At 39.9% G+C, this 15,428-nt stretch overlaps 1 protein-coding gene across 1 annotated transcript in view; it reads left to right on the top strand.

Moving 5' to 3' along the window:
• Positions 1-12,380, top strand: part of Col28a1 (collagen type XXVIII alpha 1 chain) — a 183,133-nt gene extending 170,753 nt beyond the window's left edge. Inside the window, exons 34-35 of the mRNA XM_021165439.2 lie at positions 9,996-10,182; positions 10,990-12,380. Of these exons, the coding sequence (XP_021021098.1) occupies positions 9,996-10,182; positions 10,990-11,162 (360 nt within the window). The 3' untranslated portion in view covers positions 11,163-12,380. The remainder of the gene's footprint in view (positions 1-9,995; positions 10,183-10,989) is intronic.
• Positions 12,381-15,428: the final 3,048 nt, after the last annotated feature.

The raw sequence follows: 15,428 nt of genomic DNA, 5'->3' as shown, positions 1-15,428 counted from the left end.
GAGTAGGGGATTTCCAGATCTAAACAATGTCTATTCTCAAGAAATGGGTATAGGAGGGGTACAAGGAAAGAGTCTGGTGCAGGTGTAGCAACTCAGGATTGGCCAGGCTGTGGTTGCTGGGGAGATTTTCTGACTCTTTCTCAGCAACCAATATCACAAACACCTGGTAATGGGCTTCATCAGTGGGCACACACATGGGTTCAAGGAACGGTCAAAACATTGGCAGACACACGGGTTCAAGGAGTGGCCAGAGCATTGTGCACCTCTATTTTTCTAAATCAGTGAAACTAGTTCTGCTAACACTGACGTCTATCTTGCCAATTTCAGGGCTCTGTGTCCTTTTACATTCTGTCAGGATCTTTCAAGAGCAGGGGTGGGTTTTGATGGGATCCTGGAGATTTGAGCTTAGAGATAAGATAGCCTGAAATACCATAGACTACAATCAAGACTACTACTGTCTCTAGAGCAGTTCCTTTTTAAAAGGAAGATAATGAGTTTGTTTATACCATATTAAGTGTTTTAGTCACATCCAAGGATAAATTAATCCAAGAATGAGGAACAATAGGTAAATTCCTAGAATACCTTTCTTATGGTTTTCTAGGAATTCTGATCACCCTGAGAAACAAGTGGCTTTAACTGATCACGACAGATGAAGCATTTTAGCTAAGGGTGGGGGAAGGGAGGATTCAAAAGAGTACTTCTGAAATAGTTTGGCTTTATAAAACAGCTGCCACATGGCCCAGAACTGAGTATTGGCTGAGCTCCCTTAGTGGGGACTGTGAGATAGTAGAAGGTCACAATGACTTGGAACTTTGTTGAATGCCCCTGTGTCAGTAGGCTTTCTTAGTGGATGAACTTGTAGGCAATCAGTTTTCCAGCATGGATTTAGTCTGAGCAGTCAACTGTACATTTATATTCAATTTAACCCTTTGAGTAACTGAGCAATTTCATTGATTAAAGAAATGAACAGAAATGAACATGCCCAGAAATGAAATGTTATCATAACTAGGTGTGTATGTAAATAGTTATTGCTTGAGTTACTTTTCTATTGCTGTGAATCAACACCATAACCAAGGTAACACTTGTAAAGCAAAGCATTTACCTGGGACTGACTTACAAATTTAGAGGGTTAGTCCATGATCATCACAGTGGGAAAGAAGACAGTCATGGCCCTGGAGCTATAGCTGGGAGCTCTACATTCTGACTCATAGGCAGCAGGCAGGGAACGAGAGACTGAGCCTTGAATGAGCTTTTGAAATCTCAAAGTCTACCCCCAGTGATACACTGCCTTCAACAAGGCCATACTCGTTAATTCTTGTTAATTCTCCCCAACTGTTCCACTAATTGGGGACCAAGCATTCAAACATATGAGCCTATGGGGGGCATTCTTACTCAGAACACCCAGGAGTCTTCTGTGTACGAGGGTCTGCTGTAATATCCAAGGTTCTAAGATGAAATGAATAATCAGAACATTTAGGTTCTCAAATCGTTCCCAAGTCTTTAGGCTATTTTGCAAAGTGGGTAAATGCCTTACTTCTCTTTGTTTTGTGTGTGAGTCTTCTTTCTTTCTTCGTTGTCCTCTATTGCTTCATTTGGGCACCTGCCATTCCTTCTTCCTTTTCTTTCTACCAAACTCTTTTCTTAGGGAATGAATTATACACACTTTAATGTGAAATCTAAGTTGATGATATCCACCTCAAAGAAAACCTAACATTTTAAGCATTATATTTAAGTATGGAAGGAGTCTCAGTACTGATTTAGATGTACTCTAGATATCTGAAACATGCCTGTTGAGAGATAAGGGTAGTAAGAATCTCCAGAACCATAGCCTGCAAACCTTTGCTGTTTCGCCAGTAAACCTGCCTAGGGAGCTATATGTGATTACCTACCTCATTATGTCCCACTCCTTGGGAAAATTTATATTTGCTCTTGTAATTTATTATACTTTATTATTAATAATTAAATATGCATACATGTATGTGACTTAACTTTCCTAATGGACTAAAATCCCTTGAGGATACAATATACATCGAATTAAACATTGTGCCCTTTACAGAACTTAAAATTATGTTTTGTTTTATACATAGCAGACAGATGAAATATATTCTATACCAGCTACTGGGTTAAAAGAAAAAAAAACTGAAAATTTTCTTCAATGAAAAATACCAATGAAATTGTTACAAAAATTACAAAGTAATAAGATTTTAGGATCACAGTAATATGAGGATTAAGACAAAAAATTGTTTGTTTTGTTTATTGATGCTTATAGGGTTTTATGATATAGTCTGGCTTTCCTGGAACTCATTTCCTGGAACCCAGAAGGCCTTGAACTCCATAGAGATCTTCCTGCCTCTGTCTTCTGATTCCTGGGTCTGAAGGAGTGTGCCACTATACCTGACTTGACAATTATTAAATAGGAACTTAAAACCAAAAATATTCTGCATAGCAAAGGACATGGTTTGTGTAAAGAGGCAGCTTACAGAATGGTTGAGATGCCTCTACCAGCCATACATCCTAATAAAGAGTTAATATCTATAATATACAAAGTACACCCACAATCAAGCAAACAAAAACTCAACTCAAAAATAGAGTTCTTAAAAGATGAAACAAATGTTCAAAATATTTAGCCATCAGGGAGATACAAATTAAAACTACTATAGGATTTTACCTTACCGTAGTCAGAATAGCTAAGTTTAAAGAAAGAAAGAGAAAAAGAAAGAAAAGATGACAAATGCTGGCCTAAGGTATACAGAAAGGGGAACACATACTGACTGCCGATGCATGGAACTTGGTGTACAAATGCCTCAAAAATCCCAATATAGATCCACCGTATGATTCAGCTATACCATCCCTTGGCATATACACGAAGAACTCTATGTCATACTATAGAGATCCCTATTCATTCATGTTCATTGCTGCTCTAGTCACAATAGCCAGAAAGTGGAAACAACCCAATGAGTAGGATAATAGAAATGTGGTTCATTCACACAGCAGATTGTTATGTAGCTGTTAAGAAAAATGAAGTGTGCAGGTAAATGGCTGGGGCTAGAAACTGTCATTCTGAGTGAGAAGATGGGGCCTTAAAAAAGACAAGCGTTGCATGTTTTCCCTTATTTTAGGGGTTAGCTTTGAGAATGCAGATATGTGTATGTGTTCCAAAACTTGAATTCCCACAGACGTCTGGAAATTAGTAAAGAGCCATGGGGGAGGGGAAGGACTTGAGGGAGGGGAGATAGAACATAGGGGACAAGAGAGAATGATGGATTGTGAAAGGGTGAGTGGTGTAGGGATGGTAGAACAGGGAGAAGAAAGAAACTGGGAGGGATAAATAAGGCCTTCAAAAAAAGTCCTGTGAAAACCTACTACTGTGGATGCTGCCTAAAATAATATCAACACTTCATGTTTATTTATTCTTTCTGGTTTGGACAATTGGGTTAAGATTTTCATGATATAAGTGAGGATGAGGCAGTGAAACCAATTAAACATTAACTTATCAGGCCAACAGTTATGTCCGGTTAATGACCCATTACTTCCACAAGCATCTTCGGTTCCTGTGCAAAGTTGCCTTTCACAATTCTAATGTATTAATAATTAGTGTGCATAGATGGGAGTCAATGCATTTCAACTAGTTTCTTACAGAATTCTTCACTTACACAGTTTTCTTTTTGAAGAAGTAGAAAGGAATGAACCGTTTTTTTTTTTTTAGTATTTTGAAAAATTCTTCTTCAACCACATATATCTTAGATAACTGACAGCTAGACCTCTTCTTCCCTGAAGGAGGAGGATGTGGGGTTTCTGTACATAATGGTTTCCTAGCAACCAGATGAGAGGCACAGCCAAACTAGTGTGGGATGAGCCCCAAGGGTTGCGTTGTTACCTGCTAGAGGAGGTGTGCTGGAGGAAGTAGGGGAGAAAGTCTCCCTCTTCCTGACATCACCCTGACATCTTCAATGCAGCCTCTAGTCTATATGAATCTTCTGCACCAGGGAGCATTGCAGATCAGCATGTCTCCTGTGCCTTCGCTTGCACCAGATGGATGCTTCTGTCTCAAGTTCCCCCTCTCTCTACTTATCACTTCATCAAGGTCACCCAAATAAGCCACTGCCAAACCAGAATCCAGTGGGAATTTGTGTTTGTTTTTTTAAGATAGGGGCTTATTTTTGTGCTCCATGCTGACCTGAAACTCACTATGCACCTTAGGTTGACCTCAAATTCACAGCAATCCTTCTGCTTTAACTTCCTGTGTGCTGCGATTATAGATTTGAGCCAACATGCCTAGCTTCTACTGGAATACTCTCAAAGAACTGCAGCGCTGATCAGGTTCAAACCTGACACTGGAATTGTATGTATTCTTAATCCCAGCCTCTGCTCTGACCTGAGACTATTTAATCCTCCACCTCTGTTCTTCAGTGTTCCCTTCTTCTTGGTCCAAGTTGGGACCTTACTTTTTCACCCCACCAGACCTCAGTAGTAGGTTTCAGATTTTCCCATCTTAAGAATAAGCCAACTCAGGCTGGAGAGATGGCTCAGCGGTTAAGAGCACTGACTGGTCTTCCAGAGTTCAATTCCCAGTAACCACACGGTGGCTCACAACCATCTGTAATGAGATCCGGTACTCTCTTTTGGTGTGTCTGAAGATAGCACAGTTTACTCATGTACATAAAATAAATAAATAAATCTTTAAAAAAAATAATAAGCCAACTCTCTGAATTAATGCAGCTCTTTCGCTAATATCCTATTTAGATCTATCTTCTCAGAATAAAACAATCCCCATTAGGCTAATGCCTTCTACTGTCTTTCTTTTGCTTTTTGGCCTTTTATTTTCCCTATGTCTCAGTCTCTTCTACTCATTTGTTCCCTCCCTTTCTCCCCTTTCCCTTTCTCCCTCCCCTTACTTGCCCCTAGTTCTCTCTCACACCTAATTCTCTCTCATACTTCACCCCTTTCCCATCTCACTGTAGTTGCTTTGCTTTGTAGAAAATTCCTGAAGTCAGGTTATAGCCTCCAATATGTCTCTCCAGGGAGGCCACTGAGGACTGGCTAGTCAAATGCTTACTTGATTTCTCTCTCATGTGTCACATCACTGCCATGGTGTGAAGGTGAATTCCCGCCTTCTCTGCCTACTCTTTTTCCGTTCCTGAAGTGCTTCCTCTTTTTCTGTCTGCCTTTTACTCACTAAACATATCCCCCTCCTCCTTTTCTCTGTCTGCCTTTTACATACTAAACATATTCCCCTCCTCTTTTTCTCTGTCTGCCTTTTACATACTAAACATATCCCCCTCCTCTCTTTCTCTGTCTGCCTTTTACATACTAAATATATCCCCCTTACCTAGTCTTTCTCCCTTTTCTTTCTCTGAGATTCATTTGTATTTTCTTTGAGCGCTCTATAGAAGTAAACTTTTGTAGGTTACTTAATCATATTATAGTGACGATGACCAAATGCCTTACCTAAAGGCTATAATCAGAGGCACTGAAAACTACAAGAGACATCAGAGTGAGCTATCATCGTTTAGTTTCTCTGTTGTGGGCAAAATTAAGCTGGCTTCCTAAAATCAGAATTAAGTATCTATAAATGGTCATGAATAAGTCACGTCTACATATGTGTTCATATTGGCCAAATCACAATTTACTTGTTTATAAAGTAAAATTAATAGTCTCATTGTGGTAAGAAAGTCAAACCTCAGCAAAACCTAGGAAATAGCTACTTATTAAAATCTGAAGCTGCTGGGTAAGTGCTGACTGTTACTGCTGACAACCCATTACCCCTTGAGTGAGAAGTGTTCTGTCCTACAGGATAGAAAACAAGGCAGCGGGCATATTGAAAACTGACCTAGAAGAAATATTGCAGACAGAGAGTCAGAAAACTTGGTATTCTCAGTACTGAAGATATATACTTTATTTCCTCAGCTCCCAAGTCTGTTTTTTTTTCCCCACAGTTTTATGAATTCTAATGTGGAGGTGCTTCTATTTCACGTATATTTTATTTCTAAAAGACTTCTAACTTTTTTGTGCTACTTCATGATGAATGGCATTTAAAATATGGGGGGCTTTAAGCTGAGTACAACCCTGGATTCTACCTCTGTAAAAGGCCCAGTCAGTCTGGGGAAAAGCGGTCCAAGCTCAAGGTGGTCTGGAAACCTGGGTAACCTGAGCCCTAGCATGCATGCCTTAGTTCACTGTCCTCTGCTCTTGCCCTAGATATAATAAGACCAGCTGATTCAAGTTTCCTCCACCTTGCCTTGACTACCACAGAGTATACCTGGAGATGTGAAACTGTCTTCCGTACATTGCTTCTGTTAGGGCATTTTATTACAGTAACAGGCAATGATAATTAAGAGACACAGAAAACATGAATCGATGTAAAATTGGGAACAGAAAACATTTTTCTTTATCCTGTATCTTCTTAGGCTCATTGGCTAGGGCTCTGCAAATCTGATTGACAGGAGATAGACTAATAAGAGTAGAAACAAACAGAGGCTTATTAACATGAGCAACATACATGCTCAGAGGATCATGCCATCAGTGACTGACTCCAAGGGAGGCTTGCATGTGAGTTTGAGTGGCCTCCTTAAAAACAGTAACTTTGGAGAGGAGAGACAAGACCAAGGATTGAGGTGAAAATACGGGAACTAGGAGATACAAGCGAGTTCATGTTTGTTCCACAGTCTTCTGGCACTATCCTTTTGCCAAGCATCACTGATATCTCTACTGATAACTCTGTCCTTGGTAGAGAAGGGAGCAGGAGACACCTTAGAAAAAAATGATGTCTTGCTTTTAGGCCAATGAAGAAAGGAAGAGTGGCCTTCTTATATTTATTTCTAACTACCTTCACCTCAAAATAATTAATATCCCAAAGTGACATCTTTGGGGTTAGCATATTCTTCTTGGTGTAGAGTGGTTAATGATTGAACTCTGTATGAGCCACACTGGAGGAGGATTATAAGGTGCTGAGCACCATGTGAAAAAGAACAGTGGTCCTGATGGAGCTATTGGAATCTTTTCAGATGCAGACTAATGCTTCCCGGTCTGTGGGAGGAAGGGTGATTTTGAGATATTGTGGATGAATGAAAAGGATGAAGGAGCTGCAGATTACAGTGGGGGTGGGGATAGTGGTCATGATGTAGAGAAGACAGATTGCGTCACTGCTCTATAGCCAGCTGGAGAATTTTTCATCTGTCAAACTGTCAGTCACCTACTTCTCCATTCCTAAGAACTAGCAAGTGATGATTGCTTAAGAATGATATGCCCAGTGAACGTGCAAACTCGTAGACATTCATTTGGAAAGGATGTTGCCCGAAAAGCATTAAGTATCTGTGTTTAACCCAATTAGCCATGAAGTTTCGAATAGAAAAAATATTTCAGAAAAGGCCATTGTAAGGTGGACATCCTAATGCAGGGTTTATAAGCTGGGTACCTTGGAAACTGAAGCAGGACAATCAAAGATCACACTTTATCTGGGATATGGAATGGTCAAGGCCAGCATGGGCAGCATGGTGAGATCTCTCTAAATAAATTAATTAATTAATAAATAGAGGGCTGGTGTATGGGCCAGTGGCAAGAGTGTTTGAGAGGTCATGGCTTCAATTCCTAGTATGGCACATGTATGTACACACATGAGCACACACACACACACATGTACACACATGGGAGCATTATAGTCATGTATATTAAGCATTTTAAATTGTGTATTGTCACAGTGAAAGATGCTCAGTGTTGATACTATATATTAAGAAAAATAGCATATAGCATAGAAAACCACGCAGATCTTGTTGTCTTTTGGATCTCCTGTGCATTCAGCCCAATGCTTCAGAGACTGAGTGAACACACTACCAAGTGACTTACAGTTCCAGCCTGCATTTTTTGTTGTTAAAAATACATTCACATAGGAAAAAAATAGAGCAGGGGAAACATATCAACAGTAATTATCTGCGAGTAGAGTTGCTTCTGATTTCTATTGTTCTTTTTGCTTGCCCATTATTTTCTAAAAACCCTTTCAGCAAACATGTTTGCTTTTGTAAGAAGGAAGAGCAAATTTTAAATTGCCAACCACAACAGTTATACATTTGTTTAATGGCCTCAAGCTTTCCTGAGCCAGAAGATAGATGAAATTATTTTCATTTATAGAAGAAAGTTAATTCTGAAATGTGGTATAATGTTACAGTTGTGAAAATTCTTAAATGATCATGTGATTTAGAAAGCAAACAGGCATTTCTATGTGGAAAAAAGAGGAACTTCTCAGATCCCAGGAGATGAGCAGATTCAAAGGCAGAGGTAATTCCTTTCAGGAGACCATGCTGTCCAGAGCAATCGACACGCACTGGCAGTGGCTCTTCTTTTGATATAGTATCACTTAAAGAAGCTATGGGCAGAGAACAGCAGTACATCTTCCCTGGGTTGAGACCTTTCTCCCTTCCCACTGGAGGGCTGCCAGCCTTAAAATGTTTAATGTTTAGTCTAAGATGGTAAGAAATGATGATACTTAGACCATCCGACACACACAGGGCCACTCTGAAAACAGGAACTGCAAAGAATGTACCACTATACCAAAGGCTGTGTTGCAGCAGGGAGAAGTTACTGTTATATTTGCATCAAGCGCTATCTATAGGATTTAAGCGCTATCTATCGGATTCTAATGGATGGTTTTGCTCTGAACTCACCAGGTAGTACTTTAGTAATGATGAAACATGCAGCTATAAGTATTCAGATTAAAGCGTGCTCACTTGATAGGGTTGGGAGTATGTGTGCATGTGCTTGCATGTGTGTGCATATGGATCAAACACTGTAAAACAATAGTTAGCAGAGGGCATGTAACGGTGACAGCTGCCTCTGCTCACTGTCTGCTGGCATCCCTGGTTAAGAAAGTATCAGAAAAACTATTTAGTTCATAGGTTTGTTTACTGAAATAAAGAGTAGGAGCAAGAGAACCATTATAAGAATATAGGGTTAGGACTAAGGTTAAGGGACTGACTCCTCTGTATAGCTGAGCTCCAAGAAAATAACAAACAAAAACAAGACAAAACAAAACTACTTTCACTTCCATTATTCCTATAGTGACTTGCCTAGCTCTTGATAATAGCCAGAAAACTGACAGCAACTTTTCTTAAAATTTTATTATTTCATTATATATCAAAAATTGAGATAAAACTTGAAAGTTTTGCTTAAAAAATATTTTTTGGAGTTATGATCTTGTGTACTTTAGAGATCAAGTGTTTCTCAGAACTTCTTAGAAGCTAAGCACCCTTCAACAGTGGGCATTATTTGGGCCCTGGGTGACAGACGGTAGGAGAGGTGGCAAGATTTTCAGCTGGGGTTAAGCAAACAATCAAATAGAACTTCAAGTTGCTTTCACGTTAATTTTGTTGTCTTCTGTCTGTTGTCCCAGTTCTCAGCCTCAAAATTCACTGAATTCTGGGTAGATATTTTGGAATATCTCATTAAGAGCTCTAGTGTTAGGAAACGAACTGAAAAAGACCATAAAATGCTAAATTAGTGTTGATTTTTCTTATTCGTAGCTATAACTAAAAGAAGAACAAACACCATCCCTTTCCAGCTTTACATACTTATGAATTACCCTGCATGTAATTTTCCCTGGAACTTCTCAGCAGAATAACATCTGTGCCCAGATGTAGGCAATAAATGTGTATACTAGAACACGCACAAAGTGGGAGGCAAGTCGCTCTTTATCTAGTCAGGGCTGGGACATGATTTTGTAAGCTTTACTTGAAACATTGGACAGCTGGGGAGACAAAACATAGAAAAACCTTTTCTATATTTTCCAAGAAATCTGTTGACATTGTCAAAAAAATTGTAATGTTATATTTTCTTTCTTTTTGTGTGTGTCTTATATGAATGCTGTATGTATACGTAATGTTTGTATGTGGTGTGTGTGTGTGTGTTTGCATGGTATATGTGATGTCTCTGTAATATGAATGTGTCATGTATGTGTGATACTTCATGTATGTGATGTGGTGTATGATGTGTGTGTGTGTGTGTAGTTTAATGTCTCTAGAGGCCAAAATGAAGAGACTGAATCTTATGTGTTGACTGAGGCTGGTATCTTGGCCATCCCAACCCCACCTGAAGCCACCAATACACTTGAGCCATTACTCGGCAGCCGTGAAGGAGTGGAAACAAGAACTCCAAATCCCAATTTGTTACAGTCAGAAAAATCTCTGTACAAAGGTAAGAGACATCTTTCACACAGCTGCTGTAGAAGAGTGGTCTCTAGAGTCTTCACAAGAGGAAACAGATAGCTTATTTCGGAAGACGAGCTAGTTCTGGCTGGGCCACATGGGACTGGAGAGGCAGCTCTCTTGGGAGTAAATGCGGTTATGGAAATCTTGTAGCACAGGTTTTAACCTGAATATTTTGGAGGTGATTGCTTTCCCTGTTTGCCCCAGCTGCCCTGTGTTCTTCATAAATGTAAATATTTGAGATTTTGTTCCTTGATTGTATAACTCAGATTCTGATCCAGCACATGTTTTCTACAAGTTAACGTATGTACAGAGAAAATTCAACCCTGTATGTATTTAGCAACATACACATAAGTAACAATACCAACTCTGATAGGAGCTTAGAGGGATTTGAAACCCGTTGCACTACATAAGCTATTTATTCTAGTAGTAGGAGTTGTGGAAATCTGTTCCTTTCCATTAGGTGTAAGGAGTCTCCATGGGAGAAATAGATTGTGGAGGGTGGAACATCACAAGTTCAAGACGAGCCTGGGCTACCTAGTGAGACTATTTTTTAAAAAATCACATCTTCTCCTATCAGCTAATCCCCCAGAGTTATTACTTAATGGATTCTCACTCATGCCTTCTTGGAAATGTGCAATTTAGTGAGGTTTCATAAAGTTGAAAGACTTTTGGTTGGTCTGTCGAGTTCACACAGAATAAAAACTTTATATTACTTCATAAAGCCATTGCTTTCTCCCCTGATATCTTCACTGAGAGAAAAACTTCTAGTAACCCCATCCTGTTTTCTCCCTAGATCCAAGATGCGAGGAAGCCCTGAAGCCTGGGAACTGTGGCGACTATGTGGTTCGCTGGTATTATGACAAACAGGTCAACTCTTGCGCTCGCTTTTGGTTCAGTGGCTGCAATGGCTCAGGAAACAGATTCCACAGTGAAAAAGAATGTCGAGAAACCTGCATTAAACAATGAACAAGCACAGTAATGGGCTTCGATCAGAGGTTTAGAGAGAGTGTGATACAAACAGTGCACCACATCTGAGCATACACTGAGTAGAGACCGTTCATGAATGGCGTAGACCACTTTCTAGGGATACAGTCTGATTAAGTGCCTATACAGCGGAAGGGCAGAAGGACTAGGATCTGAACTCAGCTGTGTAACTTTAGAACACAGACTCCATCTACTTCACAACCTGTGGTGTGGCCCTGATTCTTCGTCATTCTAGTACACATACAATGACAGGTCACACCCCACCCTCCCTGTGCCCACACCGTTCCAGCACCTTCACAACCCATCAGTGGTTTGTGAGGGGAGGGACTTTGGTTTGAACAGTGTAGGAATGTCTACATGTGAATGCTGGGATAGTGGTGGAGGATGGTGAGGGAAGTTACGAATTTAGCCCAAAGTGATGGTAGAAATTTGTCTGAATACTCACTAACAGTATGATAAGTTGACTCTTTCCGTTCCTCATCAGTGTCAAAGCCTTCACTGTACACTAAAGCTATGTATTAAAATGAAGCAGGTTTTACATTTTTCCTTTAAAAATATGTGAATGAGACTGGATTTTATGGCCAAGGAGTGAGAATTCAGACCATCATTTTATAATAACTTTGTTGTACCAAGTGTGGGGAGACAGAGTTCTGAGCTGAGACAGTATTTTAACATAGCATCTACAGACTGCTTCCTCCTCCTCAGCCTGTTGTTCTCATTCAAGTTGAACGCCAAAAAGCTCCAGCCTAAGGAAATGGAAGAGTAACTATCCCTGAAAAAAAGAACATTGCAGGAGTTTCCAAGGCATGAAAAGAATACATGCCACCTGTCTTGTCAGTTAAAACAAGATGAGACAGGCTGAAAATGTATCACATGGAGAGAGGTCAGAAGTGCTGACTCTGGGGAAGTCCTGCTGTGCCCTTTCCCCATCGCTTTTCTAGGACAGAGAGATCCTACTCCAGATTTTGTGTTGCTATTGGCTTTTCTAGGTAACTTTACATGCAAGACCACACATCTATGGTTAGATGGAAGATCTATGGAAGATCTATGGATACCTAAATAAGATATAGACTTGCACAGCGTATAGCTTTGTAAGAATGACACTGTCTGTATTCTATCCCTTCATGCTTTCATTTGGCTTTATAATCAACCCATGTTTTACCATATATAAATACATTCACAAATAATTTATTACTTAGGTGTCAAAATCCTAGAAGACTTTCATTATAATATGTACTTCTCTGTGATTTGTTAGATTTTTTTTATTTAAAAAATACATGCACTTTTATTCATATGCATGCATTCATATGTATGTCATAATTGTATAATATTTGTGAGAATATATAACAATATATTTAATCATTGCTTTGGTGATGATCAACTGAGCTGTCTCTATTTTATTTTTTCACTACTGCACCAGCATCACCGAGGGGTTTTCACAACTTGTGTCTCTGGAGATACACATTCCAGGTTCTTGAGCATCTATGCCCTTACTGAAATTGCTAGGATGCATATATATATTCAAAAGCAGTATACATCATGACAAGTTTCTCTCCCAAGTGCACGAGGTTATTGTTAAGTTCCCACCAGTTGTGTGCTGGAGCTACTGTTGTTTGATGCATGTGAATCATACAGTCCTGTGAGACTTAACCATTATCAGATGTCTTTCTTTCCTTAGTTGACTATTACACAGTATTGTGTTTGAATCGCTTTTCTCAGGGACACCTTAGCAAGCTTCATTACCATCTGTGCTCCTGCTGCTATGAACTATAACCACAGATTTTTTTTTTTAAGATTTATTTATTTATTATATGTAAGTACACTGGAGCTGTCTTCAGACACTCCAGAAGAGGGCGCCAGATCTCATTGCGGATGGTTGTGAGCCACCATGTGGTTGCTGGGATTTGAACTCTGGACCTTTGGAAGAGCAGTCGGGTGCTCTTACCCACTGAGCCATCTCACCAACCCCACAGATTTTTTTATTGTAATATTTTTATTGAGTTCTTGGAGTCCTTATATATTTTGAGTTCTACTTTACTTGTTGGTCTTACTGCCAATATATTTATGTCTGCCCTCCTTTCCCCATCCTCCTTCCCCTTTCTTCCTTTCTTCCCTCCTCTCTTTCTTTCCCTCTTTCTTCTTTTTTTTTTTTTTTTTTTTTTATTTTTGTTTTAATTTTTAACGCAGTGAAGTTTACCCATTTCATTTGTGCTCCTCAGCTTGTCAGCCATCTTTCCTGTAAGGAGTGACCTCTCAGGAGCAGAAGTCTGCATGTGCCTCGGGCACCCTGTGGCCAGTGACAGATTCTTCAGCCTAGTATAACTCTTGGGTGATTTCAGAGTAGCTTCAATTTTTGTCCTTCATATTCTTTAGTTGGAATAAAGGTGTGAGCTTGGCCCTGATGGTAATGGTTTATCACATGTTTCTTCTTTTTTTTGGATAGACTTAGGTAGGAGCTTTGAACATTTTCTTACTTTCTAGCAATGCATTAAGAAGTGTGTATTAGTCACCATATGTTGTCAGAATGTCTCTGTTGCAATTTTGACAGGAACAAAAGTATTTATATTCTCTTTTCCCAACTTTGCTCCCACAGAGAACTGCAATGCAAACATGTTGCAATGTTTCTCCCTTTGTCCACAGTCTTTCCTCCTTCCCGAGGAAGTCCTAAGACTTCAAGGACAATCTGAAAACCACCCTTTCTGCTGCTTCTTAATCCTGTCGTTCATGTCCAGCACAGAAGACCCAAACACTTACCTTCTGTCTTTTCCATTTTGCACAGCGACTACAAGTTTAGCTGCTTTGCACATTATGGGGCATGTCTGTTTCTTGCTACTGTAAAAAACTGACCACAGCTTTAGTTACTTGAATAATAATAGTGTGCTAATGTATGGTTACATGGGTTAGAAGTCTCATGAACACAAATGAGTATGTCTGGTTTCCAGGCTGTTTTTTCTGAGGACCCTAGGGAGAATCCTTCTCTCTTTTCCAACATGGAAAGGTCATCCCTTGGCTAAGATATTTTTGTGTCTGTCTGTCTGTCTCTGTGTATGTGTGTGTGTATCCCCACCCACCTCCCATCCCTCTGTATCTGTCTGCCTCTCTGTATCCCGCTGGGTCTGTCTCTGTCTCTGTCGTCTCTGTCTCTATGTTCTCTCTCTCTGTCTCTCTCTCTGTCTCTCTCTCTGTCTCTCTCTCTGTCTCTCTCTCTGTCTCTCTCTCTCTCTCCCCCGTCTGTCTGTCTCTCCACCTCTTTCTCTGTTTACTAAGACAGGATTATACTGTGTAGCCTAAACTTTGTGCTTTCCTTGTTCCCCGCCCCCCTCCACACCCTCCCCGTGTGTTGGGACTGAGTTCATGCATATGAGCATACGAGATTCCTTTGCTCTGCTTTTATTTTTTAAGTTTTACTTTTACTTTGTGTTTTTTTCCCACCCAGTTTAGATAGGGACTTACTATGCAGCACAAGCTGGCTTAAAACTTATGGCGATCCTCCTGACTCTGCATTTCCAGTGTTGAGACTGCACTTGTGTGCCACCACATCCAGCCCCTTCCTCTGTTTTCAAAATCAGCTCTAAGGCTCCCATCTTCCTAGATCTGTGACTAGGTCCCAAGTATTGTTTTGTACAACTTGTGTTCAGATAGCGTCCTTTTGAATAATACAAGGTCATCCTCTCACCACAAGATCCTCCACCTGGGTGAAGCTTCATCTGTATGTCATCTACCAAGTCTCTTTTGCCATGTGAAATGATGTATACATATTCCAAGGAGAGAGGAGTGGGTGAGTGTCTCTGAGACCATGGTGCTGTGTACTGCACTGCCTCTATCCTGTACTGTTGGAGCTGCTCAGGATCGATGACGTCATGCTTCATTCCTCCTTGCACCTAAAGTTCCTTATAAGCTGGAAGAACTCAGACAATTTAAAAGCATGTTAAATTCATTTTTATAAAGGTCATTTTGTAAATGCTTTTTGCAAGAGAGGAATAGAAAAATATGAAAAAGTCACGAGTTTTAACAGATAATATACCAATGAGTAAAAACCAGTCTTGGATCCATTTTGACAATAAAAAGCCTCCCACTCCATCATTAGCAACTAAAGGAAAAGCCACAGGGCTGGTTGTCTGGCTACATTTTAAATCAAAGGAAATGAACAATCTGATAATTGACCCTGGAAAAGAGGATTATAGTTCTTTCTTTTTTCACTTCACACACTTGATGAGAGCACTTCCCATCAGCCAAACCATCTTATGC

This window comes from Mus caroli, chromosome 6, assembly GCF_900094665.2.
Source record: "Mus caroli chromosome 6, CAROLI_EIJ_v1.1, whole genome shotgun sequence".
In the NCBI taxonomy this organism is placed as follows: domain Eukaryota; kingdom Metazoa; phylum Chordata; class Mammalia; order Rodentia; family Muridae; genus Mus; species Mus caroli.
This window is presented reverse-complemented; position numbering and strand designations above follow the sequence as displayed.